Source organism: Monodelphis domestica, chromosome 4 (assembly GCF_027887165.1).
Source record: "Monodelphis domestica isolate mMonDom1 chromosome 4, mMonDom1.pri, whole genome shotgun sequence".
Classification (NCBI taxonomy): domain Eukaryota; kingdom Metazoa; phylum Chordata; class Mammalia; order Didelphimorphia; family Didelphidae; genus Monodelphis; species Monodelphis domestica.
The window spans coordinates 88,243,688-88,259,971 of record NC_077230.1 but is presented as its reverse complement, the minus strand read 5'-3'; the positions used below and the strand labels follow the sequence as shown (position 1 = coordinate 88,259,971).

At 38.3% G+C, this 16,284-nt stretch overlaps 1 protein-coding gene across 1 annotated transcript in view; it reads right to left on the bottom strand.

Annotated features, from left to right (window-relative positions):
• The window catches only part of PDIA5 (protein disulfide isomerase family A member 5), a 186,214-nt gene that overhangs the window by 12,159 nt on the left and 157,771 nt on the right, over positions 1 to 16,284 (bottom strand). The window contains exons 14-15 of the mRNA XM_007493796.3: positions 13,223 to 13,353; positions 486 to 556 (exon numbers count right to left, since the gene is read on the bottom strand). Of these exons, the coding sequence (XP_007493858.1) occupies positions 486 to 556; positions 13,223 to 13,353 (202 nt within the window). The remainder of the gene's footprint in view (positions 1 to 485; positions 557 to 13,222; positions 13,354 to 16,284) is intronic.

Below are 16,284 nucleotides of genomic sequence, written 5' to 3'. Positions count from 1 at the left end.
TGTGTGGTATGGGGTCCCCACAGAGCAATTTAGCTGTTTTGAGGAGTAGCTCCTCAGAGGCACACCACATTTCCCCACGTACAAAACAGAAATCAAAGACGAGTCAGGTAGAAGCTCTTGTGCCCAGCCTCCCTCCCTCTCCTCTCAATATATTCTAATCTGCAGTTTTAACTTGTTAATTTTATGCTTCATTAGGCTGTGGCTGCAGGTGCCTCTGGCTTAAACAGGATGTGGTTTCATTGATCATAGCCCTTTCCTTCTTCTCTATCTTTGGACTGTAAACTTGGCCCTTCCCAAAAGAGCCCTAAAGGGAAGTGGCTAATGATAAAAATGCCAGGGATCCCAAAGATGCCAGTCACCTCTGCAGAGATGGGCCAGGCATGAGGCAGGCTCCCTTATGGGACAGAACAAGCAGAGGAATTAGTGGGAGAGCAGAGCTTAAGGGGGAAAGAAAAAGAAAATAAGAACCACAGGGATGTCCTTACCTTACGGTCGTCTTTGAAGAGTTCAGCAGTGGCAGTGAAGTTCGGGATTGTACTTTTACAGTGTGGACACCCTGCACAGAAGGGGAGGGAGAGACACAATAGACACAACAGTTAGGGGGAAGCCAAGTAAGATGGGAAAAGGAAGGATAGGCTCTTCCTAATGTTAAGGTCACAGTAAGGTGACACTGAGCCTGGAATCAGGAACGCCTGAGTTTGAATTAAAATTCAGAAACTGTGTGACCCTAGACAAGTCACTTAATTTTTTCATCTTAAAATAATCTGGAGAAGGAAATAGCAAACCACTGCCAAGAAATAACTGAACAGCAACTAATGTAAAACCATGCCCAAGTAGGGGAGGCTAGGAACCAGGGAGGGAGGAAGAGAAAATAGATGTTTGTTAACTGAAAAAAAAATAAGTAAAAATTAAAAACAAAAATATTCCTTTCCCATGATTGTCTCTTGGTCTCTTTCTGAGTCTATGAATCCTTTGGTTTATAAAGACGAACAGAATTTGTGTGAATTCCTTTTCCAGGGATCCCAAAGCACTCATTAGAAGGGCAAGGATGCTCTTTCCCTTTTATCTCTATCCACATCTATGACAAGAGGAGGCAGGAAGTTTGAGAGGAGACCTGCCTTTAAAGATTCTTGCTTTGACAAGGACTTCCCAGCATCAGGCTGCTATTGCATGGGGAAGGGAATTCAACACCTTCCAAACAAGATCAATGTTGGTGAGGCAACAGGTCATTCTCTCCATCCACAAATGAATAAAGGGAGAGTCAGTTCTTAGCCACTGCTCCCTCTTTCTATCATTCCTTTAACAATCAGTGTCGGGACCTAAATTTGTCCTCCTTTCCAACCAAAGCTTCATGATAGAAAAGTCTAAGAGAAACATCCACCAAACATACCTAGCCACTCTCTGAATCTTGGGTGAGGGAATTTGCGTCTGATAGCCCATTTCAGATGTCCCAGGGGCTCTCGGGCTCTCTCTCTCTCACTGCCCTTTTTTCTCATAGCTGTCCTAGCAGGAAATCTATTTCTTTTTATGACGTTAGAAGATAAGAAAGGGGATGGATGGCAGCCAGAGCAATCCAGACTACTGGCATCTACATCCAATTGATTGTCTTCTTGAGTTGAGTCAAGTCTTACTGGAGATAGTATCTAAAGGTACTTCTCATTTTCAAGAAATAAATCTTTAATTTTTATTTCTATTTAATAACTTTCATGGATGTAAGAGCTAAATCTATATAAGTGTCCCTCTCCATCTTCCTAAGTACCCACACATTTACCTTCAGATTATAAAGTTTCTCATTGAGAGTAGGAATGACTGGCTTTTGAGCCATTTCATTCCTATTGCCTATCTAAGTCTTCCTGTTTCATGATAAGCATTCGATAAAAACAAGCTGATGAGGCCCTCAAGAGGAAAATGTCAGCCCTCTTCAATCTCCAGGCAGACCTCTTAAAATCTATCTTTGTTAGCCTTTACTGATGAAAACAAACCATTTCTTTCAATTAGTATCCCTGATACTATTAACAAGAACTGAGAGATTATGTCCCTGATAATGATTAAACACCTTTTGACAAAAATCTGCAAAAGGGAAAGGTTACATTCAATGCACTGATGTAGGAAAATAGTCTCAGGTTTTCTTCCCTAGGAGTAAAAGCTCTGAGATAAAGAATGAAAATAACATGCTGATTAGTCTTATATGATTCTGTTTTCATTTGCTTTTTATCTGAAGGAGTAAAAAATATTTAAAAGCATTTTATACAAAACTAAAGATTTAATATAACTTTATCATTGAGTTTAGTGCTTAAGCCAACATGATAATAAATAGAAGAGATGCTTCATTTCCAAGGGCTAGTGGAGGTCATCATCTACCTGACCCACTCATTTTGAAGAAGTAGATTAATTTCCAATTAATTTTTAATTGGCCTTTTGATGAACCCTTATTGATTATAATTTTTATTGCACTGTGATCTGAAACAATTGCATTTATTATTTCTGCTTTTCTGCATTTGGTTGTGAAATTTTTATGCCCCAGCACATGGTTAATTTTTTTATATGGTTCTTTTTATCCCTATTCAATTATCTCCAGATGTCTATTAAATCTGACTTTTCTAAAATTTCATTCACTTCCTTTACTTTTTGAAGGGTTAGATTTATCTAGTTCTGATAGGGAAGGTTGAGGTCCCCACTAATATAGTTTTACTGTCTATTTCCTCCTTAAGCTCTTTTAGTTCATTCTTTTCAAAATGTGGATGCTATATCATTTGGTGAATATATATTAAGTACTGATATTTCTTCATTGTCTATACTACCTTTCTTATTCACTTTTCTTATCTCTTTTAATCAGATCTATTTTTGCTTTAGCTTTGTCTGAGATCATAATTGCTACTCCTGCTTTTTTTGGGGTCTTAGTTAAAGCTCAATAGATTTTGCTCCAGCCTCTGACCTTTACTCTGTGTGTGTCTACCTACCTTAAATGGGTTTCTTGTAAACAACATATGGTAGGATTCTGGTTTTTAATCCATTCTGCTATCTACTTCCATTTTATGGGTGAGTTCATCCCTTTTACATTTACAGTTATGATTATCATCCATGTATTCCCCTCCATCTTGATTTCCTCTTGACTATGCCCTTTCTCCTTTCACTCTTTCCCTCCATACCAGTGTTTTGTTTTTTAATCACTCCCCCTCTTCCCTCTCCCTTATTACTCCCCTTCCCACCATTCCCTTTCTTACTCCTACTTCTCTCTAGGGTCTTTTAATCACTCACCCAACTTCTCCCTCCCTTATATTACTTCCTTCCTCTCCCCACCACACCCTTTCTTATTCCCCTTTTACTTCTCTATAGGGTAAGATGAATCTAGCTGTTATTTCCTTTCTGAGCCAATTCCAATCCGAGTAAGATTTAAGTATTACCCATCACCTCTCCTCCACTGTAATAGTATTCCTCCCCCCATACCGCTTTATGTGATATTATTTACACCATTTAATTTCTCTTATTACAATACTCTTTTCATTCCTACAATTTTTTTTAACATATCTTCCTAAACAGCATACTACTATACTCTCTGTCGATGTATATTTCTTCTCACTACTATGAAAATGATAAAAATTTGAAGAGTTACAGATATTTTTCCATATAGGAATATAAATAAATTCAACCTTTTGAAGTCCTTGAATCTTTTCCTTCTTATTTACCTTTTATGCTTCTCTTGAATTTTATATTTGGATATAAAATTTTCTGTTTAAGTCTGGTCTTTTCTTTAGGAATACTTGGAAATCCTCTATTTTATTAAATGACCATACTTTCACCAGAAAGAATATACTCAGCTTTGAAGGGTAGGTGATTCTTAGTTGTACACCCAGTTCCCTTGCTTTCTGGAATATCATATTTCAAGCTTTCTGGTTCTTCAGTGTAGAAGGTGCCAGATCCTGTGTAAGCCTGACTGATGCTCCATGATATTGGAAATGTTTCTTTCTGTATTCTTGCAGTATTTTCTCCTTGGCCTGGAAGTTCTTGAACTTGGCTATACCATTCCTGGAAGTTGTCATTTGAGGATTTATTGCAGAAATGAGCTGTGGATTCTTTCCAATTTCTATTTTACCCTCCTGTTCGAGAGTATTAGGGCAGTTTCCTTCCTTCCTTCCTTCCTTCCTTCCTTCCTTCCTTCCTTCCTTCCTTCCTTCCTTCCTTCCTTCCTTCCTTCCTGTTAAAACCCTTACCTTCTGTCTTGAAGTCAATACTGTGTATTGGCTCCAAGGCAGAAGAGTGGTAAGGCCTAGGCAATGGGGGGTCAAGTGACTTGCCCAGGGTCACACAGCTGGGAAGTATTTGAGGTCAGATTTGAAACTAGGACCTACCATCTCTAGGCCTGGCTCTCAGTCTACCGAGCTACTTAGCTGCCCCCCCGGCAGTTTTCTTAAATAATTTCTTGATGATGTCTCGGCTTTTTTTTTTGGTCATTACTTTCAGGTAGTCCAATAATTCTTACACTATCTCTCTTGGGTCTATGAAGTCATTAACTTCTATTTGCCCAATTCTCATTTTTAAAGATTGAATTTCTTTCATGACTTTTTTTGATCTTCATTTTCCATATGGTCCATTCTACTTTTTATGAAATTCTTTTATTCATTGGATTTTTTTGCCTCTTTCCCCAGTTGATCCATTTTGCTTTTTAAGTTATTTCCTTTTTGCATTTCTTTCCCTCATTTTTTTTCAATCAGTCTTATTTGATTTTTGAATTCCATTTTGAGTTCTTCAAGCACCTGAGACAATTTCCATTTTTCTTTCAAGTTTTGCGTGTGATTATTGAATCTCACTGTCTCCTTTTGATTCTGTGCCTTGCTCTTTGTTGTCATAGAAATTTTCTATAGTTAGTTTGGTGCCAGGGCCTGGGACTTCAAGGGGTGGGTCTGGAGTTGGTGAAGCTTGAGTCCAGGAATTCTGAAGTTAGCTTATGCCTAGATTCTGAACCTAGTGCAGTAGGTAGGAGAATGGTTGGCTAGCACTCCTCTGTGTACAGTTTTGCTTCCTCTTATCCTGTAAAAATCAACTCTGTCTGCCTATCTTTCAAGTTGTGTACAGTAGATGAGACCGCTCACTCTCTCTTGCTATTGGCTTTTGACTCCTGATGTTTTGAGGTGCTTTTTAAAGATATTGCTATTAAGCTGCCATCTTGGCTCTGCCCTTTGGTCATAGTCTACCTGGAAACACTAAGATTGTTGGGATGCCTTCTACCAAAGGTCTGTTCCCAGCCTGGGGTTTTGTAATTTCTCCCAAAGGTATGAAGTAGAAAAGGGAAAAGATGTTGTATCTGGATGTACGACTTTTGTTTGTAGGGAAGAGTAATCTGTAAAATGGTGGTTCTTATGAGGAACAATCATTAAAAGAAAACATCAATAATCTAACCTAACTGGAAGAATGGGCTAGAACAGTGAATATCTGAAATTATAGAACATTTAAAAAAAATCTATGACAAGATCACCTTAAGATACCTCTTTAAGGTGTACAAAGTACTTTATTGAAAATAGAGAGTGAAAATACTATTATCCCACTTGTTGGTAGGTGCTTCCTATAGTTCATTATAGCCAGAAGGTCCCAAGCATGATTCACTTTATTCTCCTGCTATCTCTTTTTGGAGGGAAATCCTTATCTTCTGTCTTAGAATAAATACTGAGTATTGGTTTCAAGGCAGAAGAGCAATAAGGGTTAGGCAATGGGGGTTAAGTGAATTTCTCAGGGTCACACAGCTGAGAAGTGTCTGAGGCCAGATTTAAACCCAGGACCTCCTGTCTCTAGACCTCGCTCTCTTATCCACTGAGCCACCTAGCTGCCTCGCTCTCTCCATGTTTTTGGTAGCCACTTTACATTTGTGCTCAGTACCGTCTTCACCCTGCTCTCCAGTTCTAGAGCCATAATTAAATTAATATTCCCATTGCTACTGGAAAGAAGGGTCGATCTATTTCCTGATGGCAGTACTTACCTTTACTGTAACTTTCCAAACTAAAATTCCCCACCTAACTCAATCTGCCATCAATCACCTAATATGTGCAGTCTCCCCTTATTATGATGTCTTTGTTTTTATATTCATGTCCTCCACATTTAGGCCAGAATTTGACACATAGTAAGTGATTATAAGTACAGTGGATAGAGTTTCAAGCTTAGAGTCAGCAAGACTCATCTTCCTGAATTCAAATCTAGCCTAAGACAATTACTAGTTGTGTGATCCTGGGCAAGTCATTTCACCCTGTTTGCCTCAGTGTCTTGATCTGTAAAATATACTGGAAAAAGAAATGGCAAACCACTCTAATATCTTTGCCAAGAAAACTCTAAAATGGGGTCACAAAGAATTGGACATGACTGAAATGACTGAACAAGTGATTAACAAATATTTTTCCATTTTACAGAGAGGCTAAATTAAGGCTCAGAGAGGGAAGTTGATTTGTCCACAGCCACATATCAAATAAATGTTGGAACTCGAATTTGAACTCAAGTCATCTGACTCAAAGGTAAATCCTTTTTCTATTATATAATACTGTCTTTTAGTATGGTTTTACTACTTTCAAGAAATGTGTTAACAAAATAATTGCAAATACATATCCTTAATGGGACTCCCTCAGCTAGCAGATAAAATCTGTATTTGGCATACAATTCTATGCTAATGAGTGGGGCTAAAGTGCTTTGGAAAAATGTTTCTTTAAGTAGGCTGAGCTATATCTAATTACAATTCTGCTTATATTCTTTCATTTTTATTTATTTATTTTTTCATTGTGAGCTCTTTTTTAGTCAATTTAGAACATTATTCCTTGGTTACAAGAATCATATTCTTTTCCTCCCTCCCTCCCCCAGTCCATCCTATAGCTGAGGGAAGGGCAATTCCAGTTGCTGATGTTTGCACTAGGTTGTTCACAGTTTTTCCTCTGAATGTGGATACTGTTCTTTCTCATAGATCCCTCCAAGTTGTTCAGGATCACTGCACTGCCACTAATGGAGAAGTCCATTACATTCTATTGGACCACAGTGTATCAGTCTCTGTGTACAATGTTCTCCTGGTTCTGCTCCTCTCACTCTGCATCACTTCCTGGAGGTTGTTCCAGTCTCCATGGAATTCCTCCACTTTATTATTCCTTTGAGCACAATAGTATTCCATCACCAACATATACCACAATTTGTTCAGCCATTCCCCAATTGAAGGGCATCCCCTCATTTTCCAGTTTTTGGCCACCACAAAGAGCGCAGCTATGAATATTCTTGTACAAGTCTTTTTCCTTATGATCTCTTTGGGGTACAGACCCAGCAGTGCTATGGCTGGATCAAAGGGCAGACAGTCTTTTAGCGCCCTTTGGGCATAGTTCCAAATTGCCCTCCAGAATGGTTGGATCAGTTCACAGCTCCACCAGCAATGAATTAATGTCCCAACTTTGCCACATCCCCTCCAGCATTCATTACTTTCCTTTGCTGTCATGTTAGCCAATCTGCTAGGTGTGAGGTTCTGCTTATATTCTTAACTGCTTGTGAAATTCTTTGCTCATTCATACTGCAAAAATAAACTTCAACTCAGACCTTGAGGCCCAGGTTCCTTTCTTCCCCTCAATACTGCAAAGAAATAGAAAGGAAGGAAGAAACTAACAGGGTGGGAAGAGAGAGAAAAAGAATACAGAATCAGATGAATATTAGTCCACAGAAGGTATTAACCACTGATTGGTTGGAAAGTTTTATTTTAGGGAATCAAGATAAAACAATGAAAGAGATGGCAGAATTGGGGATGGGGATACAGTCTTTGGGTACAAGCTGGGTTGTGACATGATTTGTTCTAAATGGATTAAGTTTGGAGCTAATTTTTGGTAGGAGATCACCTTTGTGATCTCCTTTGTGTAGTAGGTGCTCCTCAGGCCCAGACTATCTGCAAATATTGGGTTCTATATGCCCTTGGCAATCAGGAGAAAGTCTGGGTGACTTGTAGGAGCTAGAGGGATACACAGGATCAGCTCCATGACAGACAGGTTAGGGACTCTCTATGAGCAGAAAAAGTAGCATCACTTATTCCAGCCATTCTTTAAGGCCCAGATGAAACATCTTTCCCTACACAAAATGTTCCCAGCCAAAAATGAGCTCCCATTCCTGAGATTTCATCTGGTACTGATACTACTCCATTCTCATACCTTGTCTTCCTCTTCTTTTTTATAATAATTATTTTGTGTATTTTTTCCTTTACCTCTTATATTAGTTTAAGATTTTTATGGCTCCCCAATAGCTAGTACTACACATTGCACAAGATGGGTGCTTGATAAATTCTCTTTGAATAAGAAAGTTTTGTTTGGGGGGTGGGACAGGGAAGAAAAGTTTGCTTCATATTTTTTTAAAGACTGCCTATGACAGAGAGTGGTGACATCAGCTAAAAGCCTGATCATTCAGGGCCTTACCTCATCTGAATCCTTGTGTACCCTTGGTCTACAACACAGCAATTGTGATATCTTATCTAAAATACTTTCTCTCTGAATTATACTACTAAACTAGCTGATATAAGCTAACCTTCTATAGCCAGAGATGGAAAGACACTCTTAAAATAAATCAAGAATGACTTAAATAACTGGAGAGATTTTTCATTGTTCATGGTTGGATCTCACCAATATAATAAAAAGGATTACAGGATCTAAATTAATGATCTGATTTAGTGCCATACCAATCAAACTATCAAGGGATATTTTAGATAAAAATAATAATAAAATTCCCTTGGAAGAATAAAAAAAATCCATAATGGAAAAAAAGGTAAAAATGAAGAGGGAATAGGATTTACATACCTCAAATTATACTATAAAGTGTTAATAATTAAAAGCAATTTGATACTAGTTACAAAAACAACAGAAAGGTAAATTAGTGGTGGCAGTTAAGTGGTTGAGAGGAACAGGGCTGGAGATGGAGATCTTGGGTTCAAATCTGGCCTGAGACACTTCCTAATTGTGTGACCCTGGGCAAGTCACTTAATCCCAATTGCCTGGTCCTTACCACTCTTCTGTCTTGGAACTAATACTTGGTATTAACTCTAAGATAGAAGGTAAGGATTTAAAAAAAAAAGTGGATTTGTAGGACACACTAGGTATTTATGAAACAGACTCTATTGAACTAAAACCCCCCAAATGCAGAGATCCAAAAACTTAGCAAAAAACTCCCTACTGGACAAGAACTTCTGAGAAAACTGGAAAGTAGAATGGCAAAAATGAAGAGAATGTTTTACACCATATGCTATGATACTTTTAAAATGGCTACCTGACCACAATTTAAAAAAAAGAAGAGAGAGCCAGATCAAGTCCCTTTAACAGATGTCTATAGGAAGAGGCCCCCTCCCCTTTTTAAAAACTAATATTGGGGCAGGTAGGTGACTTAGTGGACTGAGAGCCAGGCCTAGTGATATAAGGACCTGGGTTAAAATTTGGCCTCAAACATTTCCTAGCTATTAACCCCCATTGTCTATCCCTTATTGCTTTAAAACCCTTACCTTCTGTCTTAAAAATCAATATTGACACTAAACCAGGAGGTAAGGGTTTTAAAAAATTATCTTTTGTCTTTATATCACTTAACTTTCTCCTATGTCCTTTCCCCTGTCTCTCTTAGAGAACCATCTGATATAAAAAAAAATATTTTAAAAGAAAAAAAGGAAGAGAAAAAATGATTCATAAAATTGATGATCAATATAATGGGGGGAAAAACCTAAAGATATATATGTATATATACATATATATATATTTATGTTCCATATCTGTAAACCTCCTACCTTTGTAAAAGGGTGGTGGTGTCTTTTCATGGCTCTTATTTGGGGCCATGCTATTTTATTCTAATTCTGAAAAATTTAGTTTCAGTTGTATTGGTATTGTGTTTGTTCTTCACATCTACATTATTATAGTCAATGCATATACTGTTTTCTTGGCTCTGCTTGCTTTATTCTGAATTAGTTCGTGTAAATCTTTCCATGATTTTCTGCATTCATCATATGCTATTTTTCTTTTTCAAAATTAATTAATTAGTTTAGAATATTTTCCCATGGTTACATAATTCATGTTCTTTCCCTCCCCCCTCCTGGATCTGACAAGCATATATTGCTATTTCTTACAACACAGTACTATTCCATTATATTTATGTACCACAACTTAATAAACTATATCCCCATAATGAGCATCTACTTAATTTCTAGCTCTTTGCTATCACAAAAAGTGGTCCTAGAAATATTTGTGTATATGGGATCTTTCTTCTTATTAAACATATACTTTGGGCCATATGCCTAGAAGTAGAATCTCTGGGTCAAGGGATATAGATATTTATTCACTTTACTTGCATAATTCCAAACTGATTACTGAAATTGGTATGAGTTTACAGTTCTGATTCTTCCAACACTGACTATTCCCATCTTTATCAATTTGCTGGACTTGAGATGAAACTTCAGGGTGGTTATGATTTACATTTCTCTTATTATTAGTGACCTGAGGTATTCTTTTATAGTGTTAGCAAATCCTAATTCTTTTGAGAACTTTTAGTTCATATTTTTTTACCACTTACTATGAGGCTTTTTTGATTTTTAAAAAATCTATCTACCTATCTGTCTATAGAGCTATCTATCTACTTATCCTGTACATTTGACAGAAAGTGAATAAAGGGCACAAAGAACAATATTGTTATATTGTTAAAAGAAAGGGGGAAAAAAGAATACTTGTGCCCATAGTCATGAACAGTACATGAATCACTTCTCTTATGGGAAGCATTTTTTTTTTAATGGTAAGGGGAGGAATTCTTAATCAAACTGAAGACGAAAGTGATTAAGAAAGACAAAATAATTTAAATTATATGAAACTGAATAGTTTTTGCATTAACAAAATCAAGGTAATAAGGACAAGAAGGGAAATGAACAATGATGTAAAAAATTTCCCACCAATTATCTTTGATAAGGGTTTGATATCCAAGATATATAGGGAATTAACAAAAATGCATGACACCAATAACTATTGCTTAATGGATACTGGTCAAAGTAAGATTACTTATACTCTAAGAATATGAACAAAGAGCTCTCAAAAGAGCTGCAAATTGTCAACAACTATAGGAAAATATAGTCTAAATCACTGATAATAAACTTTGAGGTTTCCTCTTATTCCCAGTAAGTTAGCAAATATGACAAAAGATATAAATAGTCAATGATGGAGTGGCTATGAAAAGTAAGGTCCATTAGTGCATTGTTAGTGGAGTTTTGAATTGGTTCAGCCAATCTGGAAAGTATTTATTTAAACCCTTACCTTACTGTGTATTGGCTCCAAGTCAGAAGAGTGGTAAGGGCTAGGCAGTGGGGGTCAAGTGACTTGCCCAGGGTCACACAGCTGAGAAGTGTCTGAGGCCAGATTTGAACCTAGGACCTCCCGTCTCTAGGCCTGGCTCTCAATCCACTGAGTCACCAAGTATTTTTAAGATATTCCAAGGAAGTGACTAAAATTTTCTAGACTCTGACCCAAGGAACTCACTGCTAAGCATATATCCCATCAAGGTTGATAATAAAAAGTGTATTTCAAGATATTTATAGCAACATTTTTTAAGAGAAGTGAAGAACTGGAAGCAAAAAATAGATGTGTGGAGGAAAAGTTAAACAAATTGATTCAAGAATATAATGAAATATTACTTGCACTGTAGTAAATGAAAATCAAGAAGATGGAAAAGCATGGGAAGATTAATATGAACTGAAGCAAAATTGAAGTAAGCAAAGCCGAAAGATAAAATACAAAAAAGTATAATTATATAATATATAACAAATTATAATTATATGAAATATGATAATATAAAAAGTATAATGATCAACCTTGACCCTGAAGACGAGATTAAAAGAATCCATCCTCAGTAGGGATGTGTGAGTGTCTATGTCTTGGAAGGGTATTTATTCCCCCACCTACCCATTTATAATGTTGTATTCATTTTCATAAAGAAATTCTAAGGTCCTAGGAAACCATAGCAGTGAAGGACCAGAACTCTTAATAAGGAGTCCACAGGTAGGAGGTATTCATCAGAAAAGAGAAATGGCAAAAATGGAGAGGGAGGGTCCTGATTGAGAAATCAATTTTCAGACAGATTCTACATCTTGCTGAGCTAGCAAAATATCTGCAGGTAGTCAGCCTCCCAGGGAACTCAGCTACGTCCTCAGAAAGATGGTCTAGATAGAAGTTTGGGGACCCCAAAGGAGGGCTGATGACAACTGGGTGAATTTATTACTAGGCTGAGCTCCATGCCCTGAGGGTTCTCCATAGACAGCTTCTATTATCTTTACTTCATTAGGCTGTGCTATAACTTGGGATAAAGAGAAAGGTGAGAGCAAAGGAGGAAATCCAAAGGTCTGTTTTTTTAAGTGTCAATTAATGTGTTTGACATGAGAAGACACAAAAGCCCAAGGTTACATGTACCTGCATATGAGCAGAGTTGTGGTTTGTCCTTAGTCTTTGATTAAAACCAGACTCTTAGGGGAGGCTCAGAAGAGGAGACACAGGAACTGCAACAGAGTGTCTACTGCACCAAGAGGGATGTGGGAAAGGGGGTGGCTAGGGGAGGAAGAGGGATGGCACTATTCAGAAGGAGGGGTGTTGCTCAAGTTTTCCAGGCTACCAAGGGACTTGGGGGTGGAAATGTATTCATATTGGTGCCTAATTAAAGAGGAAAGAGGACATGGTGGGAGTCTGAAGGTTGGGTGGGCTGCTAGGAAGGAGGCTGTCTAAGCAACCTGACATAAATAGAAATAAGGATTTAAGTTAAACACAAGATGAATTCCCAACAACTGTGGGTCGTGGGTGTGAGATACTAGAACAGGAGAAAGAAGGCAATTTTCTTCTCTGACAATCTTTAAGAATAAAAATAGATAACTCTCTTCTGTGTGTGGACCAAGGTGTAGGGGGAAAGACACAGGACTTTGAGTTAGGAGACCTGCTCTTCAAGTCATTCATTAGCTGTTTGGCCCTGCACAAAATCACTTCCCCTCTCTGGATCTCAGTTTCCTCATCTATAATATAAGAGAGTTGAACTAGGCAATCTTCTAAGGTCCTTTCTAGTTTTAATGGTCTGCAAACTCTGAGAAGTTCCTGTGTGCCCAGAGAATCTCTCAGCCTCTCCCTTTGGCCCAGAGGGTTATTTTCCAAATAAATAGGAGGCTAGCACCCACTGACTCCCTCCTCCACACTGACTTCATGTTTAGATGGCTAAGTCTTTGTCTACTCACAGGGTGCATAGAACATGACAAGAGCATGCTTCTTTTTCTTCAGGGCTTCCCGAAAGTCCACTCCAGTCAGGTGCAGCACACTGGTTTGCTTTTCTTCCCAGGCAGGCTCTGGGGGTGGAGGAGCCTCAGGACTGGAAGAAACAGAACATAACTTTGATTCCAACTATATCAACTATGTGGGATACATTCTAAATGCAGATATCCACAAAGATATACATTTTAGCATGTTTTGGGGAAATCTCTTTACATTGCTACTTAAAAACCTTGTTATGTCATGCTCTCTAATACATAGGTCTTGCCAGATATGGTGAATCACTCCTGTAATCTCTGTTTCTGGGAAAGGCCAACAACTAGTGTACATCTTGGGGTCTGGGAGTTCTGAATGCAATGGAAACCCTTCTAAGTCTGGTACTAATATGGTAAGCCCTTGAAAATGAAAAGTTAGCAGGCTGCCTAAAGAGGGGCAAACAGGCCCAGGCCAGAAAAACTGAGCAGGTTAAAGCTTTCATAATGATCAACAATGGGATAAGACCCATGAGTGGCCACAGTACTTCCAAATGAGAGAGAGAGACAGAGACAGAGACAGACAGACAGACAGACAGACAGACAGACAGACAGACACACACACACACACACACACACACACACAGACAGAGACAGAGACAGAGACAGAGACAGAGACAGGACTCTTGGCCTTGAATATCAAACTCATTTCTTGAATAAAGCTTGTATCGTTTGCTGATTAATCCAAAATAAAAGCCTGAAACAGAAAAAAAAAATAAATAAAGACAAGGAGACAGAGGGAGGGAGGGATGGAGGGAGGGAGGGAGGGAGGGAGGGAGGGAGGGAGGGAGGGAGGGAGGGAGGGAGGAAGGGAGGAAGGAAGGAAGGAAGGAAGGAAGGAAGGAAGGAAGGAAGGAAGGAAGGAAGGAAGGAAGGAAGGAAGGGAGGGAGGGAGGGAGGGAGGGAGGGAGGGAGGGAGGAAGGAAGGAAGGAAGGAAGGAAGGAAGGAAGGAAGGAAGGAAGGAAGGAAGGAAGGAAGGAAGGAAGGAAGGAAGGAAGGAAGGAAGGAAGGAAGGAAGGAAGGAAGGAAGGAAGGAAGGAAGGAAGGAAGGAAGGAAGGAAGGAAGGAAGGAAGGAAGGAAGGAAGGAAGGAAGGAAGGAAGGAAGGAAGGAAGGAAGGAAGGAAAAGGGAGGAGGGAAAGAGGAAGGTAGAAAGTAAAGTAGACCAGAAAAGAAAAAGGTCTTATTAGGCTTAGATTTTTAAAAATCCAAGCTTTTTCATAGAAAGCTCTAGTAAAAGGAGATTAATGCATTAGCCACTTTTGAGATAGTTACTAAGGTATCATTTAAAGAAGACAGCATAATTCTTAGGCTCTCTTTTCCACCGAAAATAGCTAAGTGAGGGAGAAGGTGAGATAAATACAACTGTTTGTTTTTATACTAATTTTCTCTTCCTTTGCTCTAGTCTCAGAGTAAAAGGGATCTTTTTTTATTTCCAAGGCTAATCTTTCCACACCTGTGCGCTGTCCTCATCCATCTCTAAATGCTTCCTCATTCCCAAATGTGACATATTATTCACAATTATTCCTTCAAGCATCTTGAATCTCTTCTTTTTTCATCTACAAATATACACACACCTCCCTTGTCTTTAAAAAGACAAACGTTAATGCCCCTCCCACTATTCCTATCTCTTTTCTTCCATCATCAAATTTCTATAAGTGGTCTATCATCTACTGTTATTCATTTCTCATTACCCTTGAAATCTAGTTCCTCCCTCTACCATTCTATTCAAGCTGCTACCCAGACACATTTCCCCTAATATTCCTTCACTATTTGACACTATTCCTCATTCTCTCCTGGAAACTTGTCCTTTTTTGACTCCCATGACATTCCACAATCTGATTGTGTCATGTCAGCCTGAAGTGGTTCTTATTCTCTTAGTCTTCCTCAAGGTTCAGTCCTCCCATCTACAACTATCTCTTCATTTGGAGAGCCTATGTACTCTCACAATTTCAATTATCACCTTTATGTATATTCTCATTTACTCTCAAATCTTTATCATTATCTATATGAGAATGACTTTGAAATCCTTATCTCTAGCACCAAGTATTCAGCCTGCATTTCTAATTGTCTGTTGGACAGTTCTAAGGATGCATCACTTGTCACATCAAATCAGGCATGTTTAAAGCAAGCCTATCATCAGAGATGCAATGGTGTAGTAGAGCACCCAGTGGATTTCAGGAATCCTGGTTCTGATGTTTATTAAATGTGCTTTGGTAAATAACTCAATTAATGCCTCTGAGCCTCAGTTTCTTCATTTGTAAAACAAGGAAAATAATTTTTGCATTTCCTAACTCACTTGATATAAACAAATTGTTTTACAAACTTAAAGTGATGCATAATATATTATTATTTATACCAAATTGTTCAGATTTTTATTGATGTTAGCAACATCCACCTATTTATCAGGCCTGGAAGTTTATGGTCCTTTTTATACTGTCCTTCCTTATTTCTCATATTTTATCAATTTCTAAATCCTGTTGATTCTCCTGTTACAATATTTCTAGAATGTGAGAATCATATAATCTTAGAAGAGACCTAATTCTAGGCCACAACTGAGTAGGAATCCCTTCCGCAACATCCCCTCAAAATAGGCATTCAATTTCCACCAGAAGAGGAATCCACTCCCTCCCAAGACAGCCTATTCTATTTTTGCAGAGCTCTAGTTATTAGGAGGCTTTTCCTTATGCCAAGTCTAAAAATATCTCTCTGCAACTTCCACCCATTGCTTTACCTTGTGTTTTCTCTGAGAACAAGCTCAGCAATTCTAATCTGGCTTCTATTTGACAGGCCTTGGAGATAAAGTTGATGTCCCTCAATAATTCTTTTCTTCCCCAGGCTAAAGATTATGGGTGTTCAGGCTAAAGATTATGGTTGTTCAGTCATTTTGGGGTGGCAAAGTCTCTAGTTCCTTCACTATCCTTGTTCCCATCTTTTGGGCGTACTTACATTTTTTATTGAGGCCCCTTTCTCTCCCCTCCCATTGCCACCACCCTAGG